This window comes from Pan troglodytes, chromosome 5, assembly GCF_028858775.2.
Source record: "Pan troglodytes isolate AG18354 chromosome 5, NHGRI_mPanTro3-v2.0_pri, whole genome shotgun sequence".
Taxonomy (NCBI): domain Eukaryota; kingdom Metazoa; phylum Chordata; class Mammalia; order Primates; family Hominidae; genus Pan; species Pan troglodytes.
In genome coordinates, this window is record NC_072403.2 from 149,045,594 (window position 1) to 149,069,062 (window position 23,469).

The 23,469-nt window shown below is 38.2% G+C and overlaps 1 protein-coding gene and 1 long non-coding RNA gene across 4 annotated transcripts in view; one reads left to right on the top strand and one right to left on the bottom strand.

The window, feature by feature from the left end:
• Positions 1-851: 851 nt before the first annotated feature.
• Positions 852-23,053, bottom strand: IFNGR1 (interferon gamma receptor 1). 3 transcript variants are annotated; one of them, XM_016956378.4, is made up of 8 exons: positions 22,310-22,803; positions 18,921-19,031; positions 10,612-10,726; positions 9,785-9,957; positions 7,981-8,153; positions 7,149-7,335; positions 4,562-4,689; positions 852-2,010 (listed from the first exon to the last, which is right to left on the bottom strand). In XM_016956378.4, the coding sequence occupies exons 2-8, from the start codon at positions 18,973-18,975 to the stop codon at positions 1,402-1,404; spliced, it is 1,440 nt and encodes a 479-aa protein (XP_016811867.1). In that variant the 5' UTR covers positions 18,976-19,031; positions 22,310-22,803; the 3' UTR covers positions 852-1,401. The 3 variants fall into 3 exon arrangements, with proteins under 3 accessions (XP_016811867.1, XP_001171570.1, XP_009450359.1); XM_001171570.7 differs by lacking the exons at positions 18,921-19,031; positions 22,310-22,803 and adding an exon at positions 22,881-23,053; XM_009452084.5 differs by lacking the exon at positions 18,921-19,031.
• Positions 23,054-23,066: 13 nt separating this feature from the next.
• LOC134810376 (uncharacterized) overlaps positions 23,067-23,469 on the top strand; it is a 135,833-nt gene continuing 135,430 nt past the window's right edge. Inside the window, exon 1 of the long non-coding RNA XR_010158206.1 lies at positions 23,067-23,156. This is a non-coding gene — a long non-coding RNA (uncharacterized LOC134810376). The remainder of the gene's footprint in view (positions 23,157-23,469) is intronic.

Below are 23,469 nucleotides of genomic sequence, written 5' to 3' on the forward strand. Positions count from 1 at the left end.
TTTGATGGGAGTACACATTGGTATAATCATTTTGGAGGGCAGTAAGTATTACCTCTTCCTTGGTTATTTCAATTATTTTCATATTTTTGCTTTTCCCATTCTAATGTGTGCATTGTTCATGTAGTTTTTATTTTTTGTAATTTTCCCACAAGAGAGATCAAAGTCTGTTGAAGGATATTACTTTTGTGGAATGTGATATGTATGGGGTATCAGTTTGAAAAACAATTTACAAGACATTACCCCAAAATCAGCGACTATACCAGTTCCACGCAAACCACACCACTACTTTTTTCACTAATAGTATCTCATTTGTAATTTGCATTTTTAAATGAAGAGAAATATCTTTCCAGAAACCAAAGAAATATGATTTGCTACTCATGTAAATTGTATTTCATTTTTTTTGGTCCACTAATTCACAGATTCATATTAATTTCTGAATATTTCTATCCTCTTAGTAATTCCAAGAAATCCTTGGGTAACATATATATTAACTCTTAGTTTGCCTCTCACTGGGGATTCTTTCCACACCATGTGATTCTCAAGGTTCCATCCATTTCCATGGCTCTGCCCACCACCTTTATGCTAGATTCCTCAATCCACATGCTCTACAGCTAAATCTTTTCTTCTCAAACCACTTAGAACAGTGTTCTGCACACTGGGTGTTAAGCACTGAAATATAGACCTATAAGGACCATTTAAAAATATTATTTTTAGGGTTGTTTTAAATATTAAATATGAACAATTAGCAAATAATCCTATAGCATTAATGCATGGAAACAAGCAGTGGATATAAAAGTATTCTGCTTAACTATGAAAGACTGCCTAAGTGCTTGAATAAATGAATACAAAAATGAGTTTTAAAATTCTTTATTTAAAAATCTCTAACTGTAATGTTTCATAAAAAATATACACGTTTCTATTTACATATTCCATTAATTCTATTAGTTTGAATTAGATTTTAAGTCCAATTTTGAAAAGCTTGCAGAATTTCTTCTGAAATTACCACTTAAAATTACTGTATGCATAAACTTACAAAAACATATGCTATACCAAGGCAGAGAAAAGAAAAAAAGTGAAGTGGCTACAAAGGTCCCTGGGGCATCACCTGCTCACCTAGGAACCAGGAGTACTGGATACTGTTCCCTGTTACTGGTAACCTATCTGGATGTAAAGGTTCATAAGTTACAATGCTTTTTTTGTTTAAAAAAAAAAAAGTCTGTACTTTCCAAGCCGAAAGTGAAAATGCCACACATCCTCTTTACGCTTTTATGTAAACTAAGTCACTCCATTTGGTTGATACCAACTAAGATACAATTTCTGAGATCATAATCTTTTCATGAAATTAAAGCAGAAAACTGTCCAGGAAAATCAGACTTCAAAGTTGGTGCAACTTAGCTGATCTCATGAAAATTCTTTGGAATCTTCTGTTGGTCTATAACCAATCAAGGACTCTTTACCACTATCATCCACAAGTAGATCCACTAGCACATGTGGTTTATCATAACCAAAGGAGGTGGGGGCTTTTATTACGGTTATGAGCTCTTGTCCTTCTGTTTTTATTTCACCTTTATTATTTGGGGGAAATTCTGAGTCAGATAAGGAGCTATGTGATTCCAGACAGCTGGAATCAGTATCAAAACCATTTCTGGAGTGATCACTCTCAGAACAATTTCTGGAGTGATACGAGTTTAAAGCGATGCTGCCAGGTTCAGACTGGTTACTACTTAAAGGTGAAGAACTCTCTCTCTCTATTGGAGTCAGATGGCTGCCCGGGGCCACGTCAGGAATATTTTCTTCAGTAGTCACCACTTCTGTTATACTAGAAAGTTCTTCTGTATGTTCCACTTTTCCTGGATTGTCTTCGGTATGCATGCCTGGAACTGTTGCTGGAGACAACGGCTCTTCACAGACCACCTCCTTTTCTAAGGAAAATGGCTGGTATGACGTGATGAGTGATACATATTTTGATTCAGGTTTTGTCTCTAAAGTAGCACTTCTTACCACAGAGATCTATGGGGAGAAAAATTGATTAAAGATAAAAAATTGTTAAGCTTAAGTGCCTACCCTCAAAAAAAACAAAGGTCTGAAGTAATGGACCACCAAATGGCACATTTAGGATAATGGGTGAATCAGATGTTGCCTTTTCTTTTTAATGAAAGGTCCCATAGTAATATTAAAAACAAAGTTTTAGAATTTTTAAAAAGCCATCAGATATCTTACTAATATATGTTGCTTTTTGTATGTTACTGTGATGGTTAATACTGAGTGTCAACTTGATTGGACTGAAGGATACAAAGTATTGATCCTGGGTGTGTCTGTGAGGGTGCTGCCAAAGGAGATTAACATTTGAGTCAGTGGGCTGGGAAAGGAAGACCCGCCCTTAACCCGAATGGGCACAATCTAATCAGCTGCCAGCATGGCTAGAATATAAGCAGGCAGAAAAATGTGAAAAGACTGGCCTAGCCTCCCAGCCTACATCTTTCTCCCATGCTGGATGCTTCCTGCCCTTGAACATCGGACTCTGAGTTCTTCAGGTTTGGAGCTTGGACTGGCTCTCCTTGCTCCTCAGCCTGCAGATGGCCTATTGTGGGACCTTTGATCCTGTGAGTTAATACTAAATAATACTAAACAAACTCCCCTTTATATACATATAAAAAATATAATTAACACTATATATTATATAATTTATAATATATTATATAATATATAATTTATAATATATTATATAATATATAATTTATAATATATTATATAATATAATTTATAATATATAATATATAATTTATAATATATAATATATAATTTATAATATATAATATATAATTTATAATATATAATATATAATTTATAATATATAATATATAATTTATAATTTATAATATATTATATATTATATAATTTATAATATATTATATATTATATAATTTATAATATATTATATATTATATAATTTATAATATATTATATATTATATAATTTATAATATATTATATATTATATAATTTATAATATATTATATATTATATAATATATAATATATTATATATTATATAATTTATAATATATTATATATAATATATAATATATGATATATAATTTATAATGTATTATATATGATATATAATTTATAATATATTATATATGATATATAATTTATAATATATTATATATAATATATAATTTATATAATATATAATATATAATATATAAAATATATTATATAAAATATAAAATATAAAAAATAAAAAATATATAATATATAATATATATTTATAAAAAGGGGAGTTTATTTGGTATTATATATATATCTTTATATATATATTCCATTAGTTCTGTCCCTCTAGAGAATCCTAATACAATTATCTTCCACATGTACGCACATTATGTTTACAAAGTGGGCACATCTACTTAAGTAATATTCTCATTACTTGCCTTCATCATTTTATTTTTAGTAGCTCGTATTATTTCTTTATACTGATAAATAATTTAATAGATGGGGAAATGTTTCCAATTTTTACTAGCTATGGAACATGGTAAATATCCTGTACATCTTTTTATTTATGAAATTATTTCCTTATAATACATTTTTTAAGAGTGGAGTGACCATATCGAAGAAATGGTATGTTTACGTCACTATTACACTGAATACCCACTGTGTGCTTTTCTTCTTACCAGGGCTAGATTACTTTTCACCAGCATTTACCCGTTATGCTACTGCTGGTACTACTGGATATCCAGGTTTCTTTTTTCTTCTCTAGCACGTGTAAAATGGCATACTGCAAGGTTACTTTGTGCTTAATTACTAGTAAGAATAAAATATTATAATTCATTTGTGAGTTGACTACTAACTGTTGAGAGTTCTTATCCACTTTAAAGGTAGTTTTTTTATAGCAAATTTTAATGTGCCCTTTGAGCATCACAGATATTATTCCTGTCATATTTGACTCAAATAGATACTATTCTGTTACCTTTAAATATTCTTTACATCAAAGGCTTTGAAATGTTGGACATGAAAATCGTCAAACTCCTACGTTAGTCTCATTTTTGGCTAACTTTCCTTTCATACTCCAACCATAATGAAGTGTTTCTGTATTTGCAGATCTTTCAAAGTCATGCTTTCTTGGCTCTGGACCTTAGCACATTCTGTCCCCTAGTGCCTAAACTCCTGTATGTCCCTCAAGACTGCTCAGGCATTGCCTCTGGAAAAGCTAGGACTAACCCCACCCCAAAGCTGGACAAAGTCCTCATGGGCTCAGGTATAAATCTTTGAATCTATCACACGTTATATAGCCAATGTATACTTATCTTTTCTTCCCCCTAGACTTTAAGATCTTTAACAGAATTGTCTCACCGTGTTTTTCCCTGAGAATAAAAAAAAAACAAAATACTTGCTGCACAGCAAAAGACACAGTATGTGATTTTGCATGTGTGGTAGATTGACTGATTGATGGCAGGTGACATCTTGTTGAATATCATTCTACTTTAAAAACATAATTTAAGAAACTATCAAAAAAGGTTCAAGTTAACTTTTTAGTGTATATAAAAAAATTAAATACATTACCAAGGACTTGGGTAATATTATGCTTTTTTCCTTCAATGGATTAATCTTCTTAATATAAAAACAGATGAATACCAGGCTAAGCACTAGAAAGAGTAGTAAAGCAGCAACAACTGGAATCCAAAGAGAACCTTAAAAAAGGCAGAAATCACAAGTTACAATTAAGATGGAATACTGCTATTATCTATCAAAAAGTCTTAGTGCCATTCTTGAATAGATTTACACATTAGTGAATATGGCCAGAGTTTTAAAGAACACTGAAGGAAGCAGAAGTTAGGAAATCTGAGTAAAAAATTAGGTATCTGTCTTAGATAGCAATATGATTCTTCCCAGCTCTGCAATTCTAGAACTTTCTGGGACTATTCTACTATGACACAACATAGTTAAAATAGCTTTTCTACAATAATTTCCTTACAGCCCTACATACAGTGTGTTTCCAGGGTTATGCATTTCTTTCGGTTAAAAATGCAAAAGAATAATTTTAAAAATACCTCTCCTTAGAAACAAATTCTGGCAGCTGGGCACAGTGGCTCACGCCTGTAAATCCCAGCACTTTGGGAGGTCGAGGTGGGCGGATCACGAGGTCAAGAGATCGAGACAATCTTGGCCAACATGGTGAAACCCCATCTCTACTAAAAATACAAAAATTAGCTGGGTGTGGTGGCATGCGCCTGTAGTCCCAGCTATGTGGGAGGCTGAGGCAGAAGAAGCGCTTGGACCTGGGAGGTGGAGGTAGCAGTAAGCTGAGATTGTGCCACTGGACTCCAGCCTGGTGACAGCACGAGACTCCATTTCAAAACAAAACAAAACAACAAAAAAAAAAGAAAGAAATTCTGGCAATGTTTATTGCTCTTAAGATGATTTAGCCCCACTCCTCAGAATTTCCTGTTATATTTATTTCACGACTGCAAATACTTATAAAGCTTCACAGATGTACATGCACACAGCAATGTTGCACAGGAATAAAGTCCCCTTAATTATAAACCAGACATAAATAATATAAAATAGGAAAGATTTGTTTCCAAGCACATACATCTAGAATCACCATTGTGTACTTTGCTGTAATGCTGCCTTTTATTTTTGCAGCACAATCTTCAGTATTTTTTTTTTCATAGTTCTCTCTTCCAAATTAACAGCACTCTAACATATTGTGACAATGTCTGGCATCCTTTAGGGCATTTTGTTACCCAGAATTTTCTAACTATGGAAGTTACTAGTTAATGAATGCTTCTATTACGCTTATTACAGGATGTGAAAAAAGTTAAATCATTACAAAAGTAAAAAGGAAAATAACTACAAAACCAACATTAGTGCTGTTAGAAGTCCCATGGGCTGAGCAAGTGCTGGCTGCAAGGCATTGAGGCAAGCAGGCAGGGGCTGCTGCTCAGGAGCCACGGCAATGCCACCGTGTGGCCATATTATCAGTGCAGTTTATAATTCAGGCTAAAAACAAATCTGCGGCATTTGCATTATTTCAAATTTTGAGCATTAAGAAGGGTTTTATTTTTCAAATAGCATAATGAAAATGAGCATTGCACTGCTTTAAATCACCTATTTGAAACCTTCATATAATGGCTTGAAGTTATTAGTATTGAATTTTAGGTGTTTGTTCTGACTCTTCAGCCTATATTTCCATTCCTCGAAAATATACTTGCATCATAAAATTTTAAACCTATGAAATCTATTCTAAAAAAATCCTAAGGAAAAAAATATATGTATACACACACACACACACACAAAGATAATCATCAAAGCATGAGTTATAATATATGCTTAAAGCAATACACAAAATCATATATACTATACAATATGATCATGTCTATGCAGAAAAACTAAAGAAAATATCAAACTGTGAATAATGGGGTATTTTTGCATGGTAGAACTACAGATTATTTTGTTTTCTTCTGGTTTTTCATATTTTATAAATTATCTATAATGAACACTTACATTTCCTAACTGCAAAGAAAAGTCCAAACTTCTTTAAGGTTCCTGACACCTGAGAGTAATAGTTCTAAAGTTCAAGTTCTAGCATATATATCTCTACCTCCCCACCCCCCACATTAAAAGATGAAATAAAATTAATTATTGTAAAATGTTATAAAAATGACCCATTATCTATTATTCAAACCCATCTATAAACTTTTTTGGATATTAATCTCAAGTCTTTGTCCAGTCCACGTCATACAGTTGTAACCAGTGATCGTTCCTGCTCTTCAGTCTTTAAATTACAATCCCTATAAAGAACATTTTAGTGGATTCATAACATCTTGCCATGGTGAAGTAACAAACTGACTTATAATTCATAATCCCGAAATGCAAACATTTGTGTAGTTTTATGTACTTATTATATATTTTTTCTTTCCTGGGTCAAGGGGCCATCACATGGCTTTCCAAATTAGTTGTTCTATATCTTTAAATGTGTGAGAAACTGCTTATTTTTAATTTTGAACTTCTCTAAGGAATGGAACTAATGCAAATGAATATTGTTAAAACAGATCTTTTGAAACTGCAAATGAGTTTGCTTTCCTCACATGATCCTATTTTAGTTACTGCTCCCTCTATATTTAGAAAAAAAATGGCAAGAACTTACCTTTTATGCTGCTATTGAAAATGGTAATACAAACTTCTTTTGACTTTTCAGTTGTAACACCCCATACATGTAAGACTCCTTCTGCTGAAACACAGTACTGAGAATTCAGTGAGGATACTGGAATCGCTAACTGGCACTGAAGCTCGTCACAATCATCTTCCTTCTGCGTGAGTATTTTATACTGGATCTAGATGGAAAAAGAAAACAGTGAAAATGCACAGCTTCTTTTAATCTGAAAAAAGAAAAAATCACCATATTAGTCCTGGTCAAACAACTGAAGAAATATATATGACTGACTTGAACATGTCTAAAAATAGCTTTACTATCAATAAGTCAATTTGTTACTTCAACACAGCACGATACTATGCATCTGTTATATTCCTTATAAAAACGGTAAATTTAAAAACTCAAATTGCAGGAATGTTTACTGTTAGTTGTTAAACTAACAAATGTTCATTTGTCCTATTCATTTGTCCAGAAACTTAGCTGGTGGGAAACAGAAGTATTAATATTACTTTACGTCACCGCCAATGAGGAAGAAAATCCTCGTTTTACCAGTGGAGCAATGGAGGTGTACTGGGAAAAATCCTAGATTAGAGCCATTCTGCTAAATGAAGCAAATAAAAACTAAATGTATTCACATGGTCAGTGTTAGTGACTAACTCTGTATCATTTTTGCTTTAATAGCATTCACATATTTTTCTTATCAAATCTATGATCTGTGAGTCTTGCTTGAATATTTATAAGCATCCTATTTTCATTACACTACAGAAAGGAACAACTTTTGCTAGCTACACAAGAATTTCCATTATGAAAAATGTGAAACACATACCTCACTTCCGTTCATTCTCACATACACATTGTACACCCTAATGTAACAGGTAGTTTCGGGATCATAATCGACTTCCTGCTCGTCTCCATTTACAAAAACTGAAGGGTGAAATATGTCAATCATGATTTGCTTCTCCTCCTTTCTGATATCCAGTTTAGGTGGTCCAATTTTTCCTGGGGAAGGAGGAGGAGGAAGTATAATAAGTACTGGCCTTGGAACTAAATGGTACATTTCATAAAATTACCAGGATCTATCAATCAACCTATTGTTTTTGTTCTGGTTGTTCTAAAGCAGGACCACATTTAAACCACTCCACAAATATCTAGAAGATAGTCTCGGGGTCCTTAATGAACAAATGTTTCATAAATCTCAGGCAAGAAGAACTCTTATTTAATCTAAATGCCTATTTAGCAGTTTAATTTCATTTCTAGTTGTAAATAAAAATAGTTATAAACTTTGGTTAAAAAAAGACTTCACATAATATAAACTCTATTAAGTAATTTTTCCTTTATCTTTGCTTCTGTGGATTAAGAAGCCTGGATTCTAAAAAACGTTTCAGAAATGGCATTAGTTTTCTTCCCTCATCAAAACTCTTTTTACTGTGAAAAATCAGAACTTATTCCATAAATATTTATTAGGTCTTTGATGTTTGAGACTTTGTTGTGAACCATTTATCTAGTCTTCACATATTACTGTGTACCACTGTGTGCCAGGCAGGTCTGTTTTTAACCCATCAGTGTATCCTCAGGGCCCAGTATACTTTCTGGCACGTAGTAGGCCCTTGATAAATCTGTATGGAAAAAAATCTAACATGCAGATGGTGTGGTAATCATATGACAAAAGTGTGGACTCTGGGGAAGAAAAGTATTTAAAGGGTAAGGAGAGGAAGAGCCTGTAGAAGAGACTGAGGTGGCACAATCTAAAAGGCAGGAGCAGAGAAAGGAAGTGAGGCTAGAGGGAAAGGGACCCAAGGGCTAGAAGACTAGGGAGGAGTCAAGTGACTAAAGGTGTCTTTTACCCAGGAGTCAGGGTCTGAGAGCTAAGGCAGGATGTCATAGTTGGAATACAGGAACTGGAATTAAAGATTCAAGAGTTTGAGGTGACAGCAAACATCAGGTACACTATGGGAGTGGGATGCTGGAAGACTGAAGACCTGAAAATCACAGTGGCTGAAGAGAATAAGGAACTCTGCAATTTTTTAATGTATTAAGGTGGTATTCAGGTTCCCCAGGCATTCAGAATAAGAGTTAGCTGCCAAAGTCCTTAGTGAATATAACTTACAAATGACTGACAAAAGATGGGAAGGGCAAGGGTGGTGCAGGGGACCGCTGGGCAGCACAGACCTATAATTGTATGAAGTGGAAATGTCATGGCATAGAAGCAGCTAAGTGATGGCCACCTGTTAGCCCTATTTTGTGGGGCTTGAAAGAAGGAGAGGATACAGATTGAGTATCCCATATCCGAAATGCTTGAGATCAGTAGTATTTTCGGTTTCTGAGTTTTTTTTTCTGGATTCTGGAATATTTACGTTATATTTACCAGTTGAACATTCTAAATCTGAACATCCAAAATGCTCCAATGAGTATTTCCTTTGAGTGCCACGCTGGCGCTCAAAAAGTTTCAGATTTTGGAGCATTCTGGGTTTCTAGACTTGGGATGCTCAACCTGTACTGACTCTAAATTCCTCCAAGTGTTTCTTAAGCATTGTGATAATTTTCAGCAACTGCTAATAAAAGCAAACATACAGAAGACATGTATAAATATTTTCCAATTTAAAATTTACATGTGTACACATTCTACTCACCATCTCGGCATACAGCAAATTCTTCTGACTTTGCATAGGCAGATTCTTTTTGTCCAACCCTGGCTTTAACTCTGACCCAAAGAGAATTTGATGGATCACCAACATGATCAGAAATATTACAATAATGATGAGAAATATTGATGCAGGCATCAATCCATTCTGAATTCTTAACACTAAAAAGAATAAAAAAATGCGAAGATAACTTTTATTGTTATTAAATAAACTCAAACCATTTCTGTCTGTGCTTTGCTTTTTATTCACAGCACAAAGCGGTAGAAAGAGCAGAGCTAAGAATAGGATGGAGACGCTAGACAAAGTAGGAAACCCTTACTCTTTAGTTAGAAGAACTACAAACTCTGTTACAGTAAAGAGGCTCAATTCAAAATGTAAGACCTATGCAAGCCACATTCCACATTCAATTTTTTAAAAATCTGTTTTTTTAAACAACTCTAAATTCCATTTATATATGTTAATTATAGGAGTAAGCACATTAAAAAAACTAACAGTTGTCAAAAAAGTTTTTTGAAATTTATATTGTTCTACTAAAAATACACTATAGGAAGATGACATAGTAACTATTAGCTTTATTTGTCATGCTAATCTCAGAAGTTTAGTGACACTTCTCTATTTCAATACTGATAAGGAAGAGGAAATAAGAGGCAAGAAATATTTGGCAAAGAATTTGCATCTTTAGTACTTTTGGACCTCTATAAGCAGTTTAGAATGTTTTGCCACGTGGGAAGGCTGATGAAAGAACACAGTTGTGGAATTTCCAAGGACCTAAACAAAAATGGAATAAAAGGGATAAATAAAAGAGTGACACTCACCCATAGTTCTTTACCTCTACGGTAAAAACAGGGACCTGTGGCATGATCTGGTACTCCCAATATACGATAGGGTTCATGTTATAGGATTCAATTGTAACATTAGTTGGTGTAGGCACTGTAAGAAAATAAAAAAGTAAAAGGGACAATTGTAAGAAACTAACATTAACATTGGAAAGCCTTATTGTAAGATGCCACATTGCCCAGATATGTATATTTGAAGAAAAGTAGAATTCACCAGGATACCAAAATTATTTAAATGAAGAGTAGACATCTAGAAATTAATTTTATTGAAAAATCTATAGAAGAGTTCTGATTCGTTTTAAATTATGGAAATATCATTGCAATATAAAGGAAACACAAATACAGCATGAAGCAATAAATTCCCTTAATATGATAGAAGTTTTATAATCAAATGCACTGATTATTGAATTAATAATCCTCATTTCATCACTAGAATTTTCAATATTTGATACTACAGATTGTATTCAATGTTGATAGGGTTTGGCTGTGTCCCCACCCAAATCTCAACTTGAACTGTATCTCCCAGAATTCCCATGTGTTGTGGCTTGGACCCAGGGAGAGGTAATTGAATCATGGGGGCCAGTCTTTCCTGTGCTATTTTCGTGATAGTGAATAAGTCTCATGAGATATGATGGGTTTATTGGGGCTTCTGCTTTTTGCTTCTTCCTCATTTTCTCTTGCTGCCACCATGTAAGAAGTGCCTTTCTCCCCCGCCATGATTCTGAGGCCTCTCCAACCATGTGGAACTGTAAGTTCAATTAAACATCTTTTTCTTCCCAGTCTTGGGCATGTCTTTATTAGCAGCATGAAAAAGGACTAATACAGTAAATTGGTACCAGCAGAGTGGGGCATTGCTGAAAAGATACAAGAAAATGTGGAAGCAACTTTGGAACAGGGTAACAGGCAGAGACTGGAACAGTTTGGAGGGCTCAGAAGAAATAGGAAAATGTTTGGAACTTTACTTAAGAGACTTGTTGAATGGCTTTGCCCAAAATGCTGATAGCAATATGGACAATAAAATCCAGGCTGAGGTGGTCTCAGTGGAGGTGAGGAACTTGCTGGGAACTGGAGCAAAGGTGACTCTTGCTATGTTTTAGCAAAGAGACTGGCGGCATTTTGCCCCTGCCCTAGAGATTTGTGGAACTCTGAACTTGAGAGAGATGATTTAGGGTATCTGGTGGAAGAAATTACTAAGTGGCATAGCATTCAAGAAGTGACTTGCGTGCTGTTAAAGGCATTCAGTTTTATAAGGGAAGCAGAGCATAAAAGTTTGGAAAATTTGCAGCCTGACTATGAGACAGAAAAGAAAAACCCATTTTCTGGGGAGAAATTCAAGCTGGCTGCAGAAATGTGCATAAGTAGCAAGAAGCCTAATGTTAATCCCCAAGGCCATCGAGAAAATGTCTCCAGGCCATGTCAGAGACATTCACGCCAGCGCTTCCCATCACAGGCCTGGAGGCCTAGGAGGAAAAAGTGGTTTTGTGGCCAGGCCCAGGGTCCCCGTGCTGTGTGCAGCCTAGGGACTTGGTGCCTTGCGTCCCAGCTGCTCCAGCTGTGACTGAAAGAGGCCAACATATAGCTCGGGCTGTGGCTTCGGAGGGTGGAAGTCACAAGCCTTGACAGCTTCCACATGGTGTTGAGCCTATGGGTGCGCAGAAGTCAAGAATTGAGATTTGGGAACCTCTGCTTAGATTTCAGAAGATGTATGGAAATGCCTGGATGCCCAGGCAAAAGTTTGCTGCAGGGGCAGGGCCCTCATGGAGAACCTCTGCTAGGCCAGTGTGGAAGGAAAATGTGAGGTCAGAGCCCTCACACAAGTCCCTACTGGGGCACTGCCTGGTAGAGCTGTGAGAAGAGGGCCACCATCCTCCAGACTCCAGAATGGTAGATCCACTGACAACTTCTGGAAAAGCTGCAGACATTCAATGGCAGCCTGTGAAAGCAGCTGAGAGGGAGCCTGTACCCTGCAAAGCCACAGGGGCAGAGCTGCTCAAGACCATGGGAAGCCACCTCTTACATCCGCATGACCTGGATGTGAGACCTGGAGTCAAAGGAGATCATTTCGGAGCTTTAAGATTTGACTGCCCCACTGGATTATGGACTTGCATGGGCTCTATAACTCCTTTGTTTTGGCCAATTTCTCCCATTTGGAATGGCTGTATTTACCCAATACCTGTACCCACACTGTATCTAGGAAGTAACTAGCTTGCTTTTGATTTTACAGGCTCACAGGCAGAAGGGACTTGCCTTGTCTCAGATGGGACTTTGGAATGTGGACTTTTGGGTTAATGCTGAAATGAGTTAAGACTTTGGGAGACTGTTTGGAAGGCATGATTGGTTTTGAAATGTAAGGACATGAGATTTGGAGGGGCCAGGGGTAGCATAATATGGTTTGGTTCTGTGTCCCCACCGAAATCTCAACTTGAATTGTATCTCTCGGAATTCCCACATGTTATGAGAGGGACCTGGGGGAAGTAATTGAATCACGGGGGCTGGTCTTTCCCATGCTAGTCTCGTGATAGTGAGTAAGTCTCACGAGATCTGATGGGTTTATCAGGGGTTTCTGCTTTTGCTTCTTCCTCATTTTTCTCTTGCTGCCACCATGTAAGACCTTTCGCCCTTGCTGTGATTCTGAGGCCTCCCCAGCCATGTGGAACTGTAAGTCCAATCAAACATCTTTTTCTTCCCAGCCTTGGGTATGTCTTTATCAGCAGCATGAAAACAGACTAATACAAATGTCTACAGAGGAACTGGCTACAATGAGGATGGCCAATTTCACTCTAAAATACCATCAACCTCTCAACTCTACACATACTACTATTTATGCCTTCCACACTTTTTCTATAGTACAGGAATAGATACCTAAAGATTGAACAATGGAGCCACACATTCCAGTTTCATCAACATTCTGCTCTCTGGGGTGTGCAGGGCTTTTTACAAAACATACCCAACATTTCTTCTTGCCTTCACTCTTTTAAACCTTTCAGAAAACATCTGTTGATAAGACTTGAGTCACGTAAGAGAACAGACAGAAGTCATTTTAACATCTAATCAGACACTATCAAAATCTAGTTATTAAAAGTAGTCATGGGCCAGGTGCGGTGGCCCACGCCTGTAATCCCAGCATTTTGGGAGGCTGAGGTGGGAGGATCTGTTGAGCTCAGGAGTTGGAGACCCTGTCTCCGCAAATAATTAAAAAATTAGCCAGGTGAAGAGGCCTGTGCCTGTAGTTTCAGCTACTCGGGAGGCTGAGGAAGATTGCTTGAGCCCAGGAGGTCAAGGCTGCAGTGAGCTGTGACTGTGCCACTGCATTCAGTTCTCTTAGAAAAAAAAAAAAAGGAGTCATTTTTCCCCACTGTTCAGTGTAAAAGGTTGTTATCCAACACCCCTTGGAAAACTGAACACACACACTTCTCCTTTCTCCCTTCACTTCTTTACAGATAAACATGAATGTACACAGTTAGCGATGTGACCCCGAATTTATGGTTATTCAATCTCACCTCCCTGGAACACTCTATTAAACATGATTTACTTATATAACTAAAACAAATAAATGAATGTCCATGTGGATAGGAACAGTGGCTTCCAAACATAACTTATAATCATCCTCAAAAATTGTGAGAGGGACAGAAGTTTCTATTTTTCCAAAGTGCCTTGGATGATAATGATGATGATTTATATATATATCAAGCAGACTGCTTAAATAAGAAAAATACTCCCTAGGTCAAACATTAATAAATTTGGGTTCTTTCTTGGCCACACTGCTAAATACTTCAGATTTCCTGATCTGTCATGAGGTGTTACTTTCATATCCCTAAGATATTTGCTTACTGCTGAAGGGAAAATCTATATTTTCCCCAAACAAAAATTCCAATATTCAAGACCAAACTGGTATATTGCCTTAATTTACAATTATTTAACACATATATTTTCAAAGCAGAACATGGATTAAGAGTTTTTTAGGTAAATAATAGGCACTAATGGACAATTAAATGCTATCACCATTATTATTTTCTTTTTCTGATTATTTTTTCCTTTATTGCAGTGGTTCTCTGTGGGAAGTGATTGTGTTGCCAGGAGACATTAGGCAATCAATGTCTGTAGACATTTTTGGCTCTCACAACCTGGAGAAGAAGTGGGTGGGGGAGGTACTGCTGGCATCTAGAGGGCAGAGACCAAGGGTGCTGCTAAATATCCTACAATGCATCAGACAGCCTCCACAACAAAAAATAAAATAGCCCCAAATGCCAGCAGTGCCAAGGTTGAGAAACCCTGCTTTATGTTTACAATTTAAGTGTTCTTTAAAAAAAAAAGTTGAGGAAAAACTAACTTAAAAACAGAATGCTTTACAGTAAACCTGTATATTTCATGGCTCCCCTCAAACAAATGAATAGATTTGGTTATTGCCAAAAGATCTAACTTCTATATTATTTACCAAAATGGTGTAATAATTTGGGCCAAAAGGTTGAGATTATCAAGCTGGGGAGGATCTGAAGATTCAAATACTTCATACTACTAACTTGACCTTTTTGTGGCCAGTGACCAGACACCTAGTTTTTCTCCTTCTGCTTCCAGAAGCGCAGCTGAAGGCTCCTGGTACCTGCCATCTCTGGTTCTCTAAGCAACTTCCTTGTAGGTGATCACTAAGGCACTGTTCTTGCCAGAGTAGCCTTGGCTCTTTGTTTTTTGTAGAGTTCCCATGGCCATTCATAGCAGGGGATACTGAGGCTTCCTTAAGAGGGTCTTTCTTCTATCACACGTTTGCATCTCAACCTCCTGAAACAACTCAAATACTTCACAATCCCTATTTTAGGTAGAAATAAAAGTCATTCCTCTTCACCTGGGTTCAATCAACATTAATATCAAATAACAATCACACATGTAAATATACTTTTTCAACCGGAAAACAGAGGTACTTGATGCTAAGAAAACTCATACTAAATCTGAGCCTTCCTTCGGAGACCATTTCTTCATTTTGGCATTTTTTGCCTCTCGAGAGGCTGAGAATTTTCAAACCAGGTGGTCCTGGTTTCTTTTTAACAGTTCTTCCCATGATTGAGCAAAGTCTCACCTGTTACTATAAGATGCAAGAAGAAACCAGGTGGCACTTTCAGCACTCTGGTTAGAAACCTCCTGAGCTAGATCACACAGCTCCTCAGACATTCTCTACTTTTGGTGTCACTGAAGGCTACAGTGTCACTCAGCTTTCTGCCACTACATAGCAAGGACCCCCCTTCCTCTAGGTTTCCAAGACTGGAAATCCTTTGCTTCCTTTTAAGCTCCACTCCCCTCCTTTTGAGACAGAGTCTTGCTCTGTTGCCCAGGTTGGAGTGCAATGGCATGATCTCTGCTCACTGCAACCTCTGCCTCCTGGGTTCAAATGATTCTCCTGCCTCAGCCTCCCGAGTAGCTGAGATTACAGGTTTGCACCACCAGACATGGCTAATTTTTGTATTTTTAGTAGAGATGGGGTTTCACCATGTTGGTCAGGCTGGTCTCAAACTCCCAACCTCATGAATCGCCCACTGGGCCTCCCAAAGTGCTGAGATTACAGGTGTGAGCCACCGGGCCCAGCCTAAGGCTCTCTTTTTAATTATACCCAGTAGGAATGGCTTTATAATGGTATACGCTCAACCTGAAATTCCTGTGAGAAAAAGGCATATAGAAGTCAATCTGCATACTAGAATATCAAACAAAGTGCATTTGTACTTAGGAAGGGGCTACTGAATCACACAATGGAAAACTACAAACAGGAGTAGGCTTGTGCAGCATTAGATTAGTTTTTAACGTGAATCAAAGTATGTTTCCTATAATTTAAGTAAAAGCCTGATATGGTTAGACTAGGACAAGGACTTAAATCATAGCTTTCAAAGCAAGACAGACAGGTGGTAGGAGGAAAATATTTCAATGGTTTATAGCAAAAAGAAATTACTACTAGGTTAAAAGAAAAACTTATAAATTTACACCAAAAGATGTTATCTGTGGTTTTTAATGCTACCAGAGGAGAAACTATGTGGTTATTAGACATCTGCCTTTGTTTTGCCAAATATTATTTTTTGCCAAATATTATTTGCCAAAATAATATGACAGACATAAGCAGTTTTCTTAAGCTTCAGAATTTTGTAATGTGAGGTTTAAATTGTTATATATTCAGATTAAATTAATTAAGGCTTACAATTAACTTCTAATACATTTACACTATGTAAATAAAAATATATGTAGAAACAGCAAAAGAGTATTATTATCTCTGGGGCTTAAGAAAAGATCTTACCAGACTGATTTCATGAAATAAGATAATCTTACAGATTTTCCCATCTCTTGAAAATGCCAAGATAGATAGTTTTGTGTAACTCATGTTGCTTTTGGAAATGGACTCAGAATTATTTAATGTATTACATCTGCATACTATCCGGAGTAAACTTTAGCTATTTTAAGATCTAATTCCCAGAACTCCCCTACAACTCACAGCTGATAATTTAAGAAAACTAAACACAGGAGAGAAGAATTTGTTTTTCCTAACACTTTAATTACAATGCAGAAAAAAGGAGGGCCCTGGTTAAAGCCAACTGTTTCCTCAGAAAGCTGATAAGCCAGAAGAGACAGGATATGAAAAAAGAGAGACAACACAAAAGACCAGTGAAGATCAGCAGGTGATACAGAGCAGTGCTATCGACGGGACCATAACAATGTCACAAAGGATCAAAAAATAGCAGTCGTGATAGCTCTGCAATAAATGTTGGTGAATGTAGGGTGGATGGCAAACTACAGATACCTGCAGAGTATAGTCTGAAGACACTGGCCATTTCCTCTGCATAGATGGGTGACAGGAACCAGGGCTGCTACCTGAGTCCATCCTGTAACCACCAAAAGCATCTGTGTCTCTTTAAAAAAGGACAGCCCAAGGAGTTCATCACCCATCTTAACACACTAGTGTAAAAAGACTGTATAAAAGGTTTGTACATCTATGGTGGAACAGGGCTATGGACTCTGCAGAAATCATCTGACAACCTGCTCACCAACCTCTTCATGGGAAGAGCACGCTGAGAAGCATAAGGAAGTGAGGATGAAGTAAACTGTTGTTGTGGATTCTAAGTCATCTGACACTACAACTCAAAAACAAATGTTTCAAATTAAAGCATCTGGATCTTTTTCTTAAGAACAACTCTCAGAGAAGATCTAACACCTTCCCCATGTTAAAGATACAGGGACAGGAATGGGGACTGTCACAAAGGTTTCATCTGCACAGCAAACAGAACCAGCATAAGAAATCCACACTGAATAAATGAAAAGTACCAAATCAAGGCCTTTGTATTTTTGTCAGAACATATTTGATTACAATCTCCCTCCCGAATGGCTTCCAGTGGTGATAAAATGACTATTTTTCTTAATGCTTTCCAACTTTCACTGTAGCAAGGAGCCGCATCCCCCAGGTTTAAGCTGAGTACAGACATTTTGATAATTCTTGCAGGTGATGTTTCAAGTGTTCATTGAAATCTTCTAATTGAAATTTTTCTTTTTAAAGAGCCAGGCATAACACATAGTGGCCTGCAGTGAACTTGTAAGTAACTAACCTCCCCTACATTTTTCCCTCGCACCACCACCAAGTTGGGGCTTATCCAATAAATATCTGCTCAGCCACTTTTCTGACTTGAAATCCAGGGCTTTATTCTTACTCCTATTTATCCAATTTCATCTAGTTGGGTTTGGTCTGGCATTAGTTCTGACTGGACCAGACCAATCTAGTCCCTGAGAGAAGTCATTTCTCAACACTAATTCTCTTTTGGACTAACTCATTCTGAATTGAAAAACAGTTGAGGAAATGAAAAAACAATGCAGGCCTTTCCAGTCTACTAAAAAACCAAACTTTTTTGTCTGTTGGAAGAGATGGAAGAATGAGTTAGCTGCTGAGCCTATTTTAAGTTTCTCATACTGATCTGGTTAAGTTTGTTTTTTTAAAAGCCAACACAATTTCTCACATATGACTAAGGGAATTTAATATTTAAAGATATATTTGTTAAAATAATAATGCACATTATTGAATAATCCCTAACATATTAAGTATTTACTACAAGACACACAGTGTGCTTACCTTTTTAATGCATTACCTCAGATACTCATCACATCCATCCCGTGAGGGAGACAATGTTACCATACATATTTTACCAATGAGAAAACAAAGGCTTAGAGAAGTTACGTAACTTGACAATATGCAAAGTTTTGTTGGTTTTCATTAAGAAAAATGCTTCCAACATCTTTGTGATCATTTAATAAAATAAGGGGTAAATTACCTCCATATTTAAATTGGAATTGGAGAAGACTATTTTCTGGTGACTTCAAAAGCATCTGCTTCAGGTAATGTTTCCTGATTTTATTATATTATCACAATTATATTATGGCCACTGCAAAAGTTGAACAATGCATTAAAATGAATAATTTCTTAAAAATGCACAAGACCTAAACAGATACCTAGTATTCTGATTACTATGCATTAGGATAATCTAAAATAAAGGCATCCCTTTAATAAGAAAATTACAAGTAAATTCCTTTCTGTTAGGAATTCACTTCATTCTGGTTCAAACCTCATTCTGATTCTTTGTTCAGTCAAAATTGAACCATTAATTACTCATCTGGTTTGTAAAGCAACTTCACTACTGGTATGCTGCCAAATTTTGTAAGATAGCTGTTTATTACTTTTCTTTAGGTTTTCATACACAAACACACACACACAAACACGAGAGACAGAGTCTTGCTCTGTTGCCCAAGCTGGAGTGCAGTGGTACAATCATGGCTCACTGCAGCCTAGACCTCCTGGGCTCAAGTGATCCTCCTACCTCAGCCTCCCCAGTAGCTAGGACTACAGGCACATGCCACCACAGAGGGTTAATTTTTGTATTTTTTTGTAGAGATGGGTTTTGCCATGTTGCCCAGGCTGGTCTTGAACTTCTGGGCTCCAGTGATCCTTCCGCCGATGTGCTGGGATTACAGGCATGAGCCACTGCCCCCAGCCTAGGTTTTCTTTTAGATAGAACCAAAATATGGTCCTTTCAAAGTCTGTGTGAATCACGAATCAGAATAAAATGAAAAAGAAAATTTAATACCCTATTCAATAAATATAATTAAAAAGTATTATCCTGTGTATTTTGAATCTCTGAAATAACTATAGAATCCAAAGAAATAGTGAAAAATTTAAACAGTACTCAGAGCTTTATCCTAAAGTCAGATAATTAGTAGGAAGCATAGCTGATAAACTGTACAAGGTCAGTGAAGAGCCTTCCAGTTGGTGTGAAGTCCAGCCTAGCTCTTCAGCTATTACTCAGAGTGGGACATTCATCTGGATGAAGAAAGCCAGTGGCACACCCTGATTCACTTAAAAATATATACTACTTTTATGTGTAAAAGTGCATAAAGAGTGAAATACTACTGATTATTAAGTGGCACACACATTTTATTTTCACTTAAGAAGTATTAATGAAAGCCCATGAATGTAACACAATACATTCCTAAACACCTGGATTTCCTGGAGACTGACTATATCACCATATTCTCTTGTCTGCTTCCCTGTTCTTACCAGGTCCTCTCATCTAAGATGAGCTTCAACTATAGAGTCAAGCCCAGCAACAGTAAGAATAAGGCTGGGAAGCTAAGCAAGAGCCAGAGCATTGTTGGTTTCTTCCTACTTTGGAGATTTTGTGTTTTAAATTAACTTTAAAAGAACAGGGAACACAACAAAATCTAGAGAAATGCACTGAAAAATCTAGAGAAATGTGTTAGAAATGCACTTTAAAAAGAGGGCTCACTGAAACTAATGAAAAGCAAGGCCGGGGTGCTTGTCTCTTCTAGGGGAGTCAGGAAAGGCTTCACAAAAGTGACCCCGGTTTTAGAACGAGAGGTACAGAGACAAATTCTAAAGTTTCTGCAGAATACAGAAGGCTGCAGTTGATCTTCCCACGGGAGGCAGACAGGCAATCCTCCTCCCAGAGCAAGCTACAAGGACGTGCAAATTGTGCACCCACAGGGGTCACACGGTGCACTCATAGGGCCCCGTATTCAGAAGGAAGGGCCTGGCACTTGCTTTAACGCTATGCCTGCGCTAGCGTTATCCTCTTTCTCTGCTGACATCCAGTCAGAGGCCTACTAACTCTTCCTTCTAAATGTTCTGCTAACTGTCCTCTTCTCCACTTAAACTACTTATCGACTCCAACTTAAGCAGCAGCCTCCTAATGGGCCTTGTGTTTACCCTCAAACTATTTTATAAGATGACTGGTCTTTCTAAATGGCATGTCTGATCCTGCATAAAATCATTTCCCTTTGTAATTGATAATCCAATGATGTCAGCATTAGTAAATAATGACTGACTTCAGCAAGGCATAGTGGGTGTATTATTTTGTTGGCTCAACACCTGTACTTCAGGCACGCCATTCCGCTTCTTCTGGTAACCCAACCCAACCCTCTACGAGAATGTCCTTCCCATGCAAGCTGGCACCTGAACCTAGCTGGGCAAATCACAGCCTTTCCCTGGCATTTTGTTAGAATGGAGGAGGCTGCAAGATGTCAAAACTCAGAAGCTATCAGCATCCATGATTCCTGCCAAGTGTGGAAAGCTGTCAATACCCAGACAGTTAGAAATAAGAAATGGAGAGTCCTAGCAGTTTGGGTTCCTGGTTCTAGCTTCTTGAGACCCAGCTGGCATCTATAATTTTCTGTTTAACTCTGGTTTTTCTGAGACAATAAATTCCTCTTTTTGCTTAAGTTAATAAAGCTAGGTTTCTTGCTGGTACACATAATATGGCAATTCATTATTTGGTTCCTACTTCTCCACCTAACCTATCTCCCCTTGTAAGCTCTCACACACACTTTACAATAGAACGCTTAATATTCCACGAATTCAACATGCTATCACACCTCTGCACCTCAGTCTCTGCACCTCTGGTTCCAACACTGGGGTCACCTTTGTGAAGTCTTCACTGACTTCCCTAAAAGAGACAAGCACCCCGCCTTGCTTTCCACTAGTCTGTGCCTAAGTGCAAGCTCTTACCGCAAAGTACTGCAGCTGCCCATGTGGATGACTGACTACAGCCTGGCAAAGCAGTTAAGAACTTGGACTCTGGAGCCAAATTGAGCAGCTCCCCACTGAGTGGCTATGACCTCTCTGCCAGTTGGGCAGGCCTCTCCGTAACTCAATTTCTCGTCCATAAAGACAGAGACAAATAACGCCTGCTCTAGAAGATTGTTGTGAACACAGAACCAAAACGTGGACCTTTCAAAGTCCGTATGAATCATAAATCATAATAAAAAAAAGAAAACTGAATTGAAAAGGTTTACTCTTTTCTCTGGAGCTCGTAATCACAATTACTCTGCACTTCAGAAAAGCCACCCTCAACATTTGTTTTCTAGGAAATGTCAATAAGCAGGTGGAAATAAAATGCTCCGAAGAACAAACCCGCACGAAGAGACCTACTGCCAAATCTGCTAGTGAGTGCCGGCAATCCACCACTTCCAGACTGAGACCTAAGACGGACTGCCACTTACTTCTCAGCTGCCACTTACTTCTCAGCTGGCGACATAATGCATACTTTCCTACCCTAAGCACTTTGAGTCCCCCCCCACCCCCGCTAAGAAAGAAGTATTTAAGCCACGAACTGAGACCACGATGCCACATGCTGATCAGGACACTCACAGTCATGCGTCACTTAACGATGGAGATCCGTTCTGAGAAATGGAGAAATGTCCCCTTAGGCAATTTCTTCGGGCAGTAGAAACCCAGACAAACCCAGATGACACAGCCTACTGCTCTTAGGTCATGAATCTGTACAGCCTGTCACTGCACTGAACACTACAGGCAACCGTAGCATACTAGTGAGTATCTGCGTATCTAACCATAAAAAAAGGTACAGTAAGAAGACGATATTATAATCTTTGAGACCACGCTGTCCCACATTGACCGGCAACGTCCTTCTGCAGCGCATAATCGTATTTAAAAGTGGATTACAAGAGTCGGAAAAACAAGCGGCGTGATTTGTTGTGGCGGCAACCAGGGAAGAGGCAGGAGAAAGGCAACCGACGAGTGCAAACCACGGAGCCCCAGTCTCGCGACCCCACCTCGCGTCCCCGTCGCCCGCTCAGGGCCCGACAAAGGGGTCCCGGGCTAGGGCGACCGCGGAGAAGCGGGGCGGGGCTTCCCGGCTGGGGCGGACCCCTCCCTCCCTCTCGTCCCGACCCGGCCGCAGCCCTGCCGCGAGCGACGGTACCTGAGGACGGCCCCAGATCCGCGGTGCCCATCTCAGCCCTGCTCACACCCTGCATGACAAGGGGTAGGAGAAAGAGGAGAGCCATGCTGCTGCCGACGGTCGCTGGGTCCAACCCCGAGCGCCTGTGGGCCCAGCCCAGCGCGGCCCTCCAGCCTCGGCCTTACGTCACTTCCGTCACCGGGGTCTGTGCCGGCGTCGGCAGGAGGCGGGACCAGGGCGTGGGCGGGGTCAAGTCCGGGAAGCCGCAGGAGGCGGACTCAGGCGCAGCACCCAGCGGTGAGCACGGCGTCGTGCGGTCGGGACCTGGACTTCTGGGTGTGGGAGGAATTTGAGTGCAAAGGTTAAGGTCTTTCAACCTGGCACCCCATTCCGCAATTCTTCTTCCAGTTTTTTCGGTTTCCTGGGGTTGTGCAAGTTTGCATTAGGCCACAGCCGAGCCACAATCCTTATTTTACTAACTCTTGGACTTCACCTGGGTGTCTTGGAGCCTGACATTTTTAGAAGAGAATGAGACTTCAAAAGCCATTTCCAGTCCCTGCTTTTTCATTTGAGGAACCTGAGACTTAGCTAGTGAAATGGTTTGTGCAGA

Coding starts and splice junctions, on each gene's coding strand:
- IFNGR1 (XM_001171570.7), bottom strand. CDS start 22,965: ATGGCTCTCCTCTTTCTCCTACCCCTTGTCATGCAGGGTGTGAGCAGG. Junction 10,727..22,880: donor GGATCTGGGGCCGTCCTCAG/GTACCGTCGCTC, acceptor ATTTTCTTACAG/TGCCTACACCAACTAATGTT. Junction 8,154..9,784: donor ATTTGCTGTATGCCGAGATG/GTGAGTAGAATG, acceptor CTCCTTCCCCAG/GAAAAATTGGACCACCTAAA.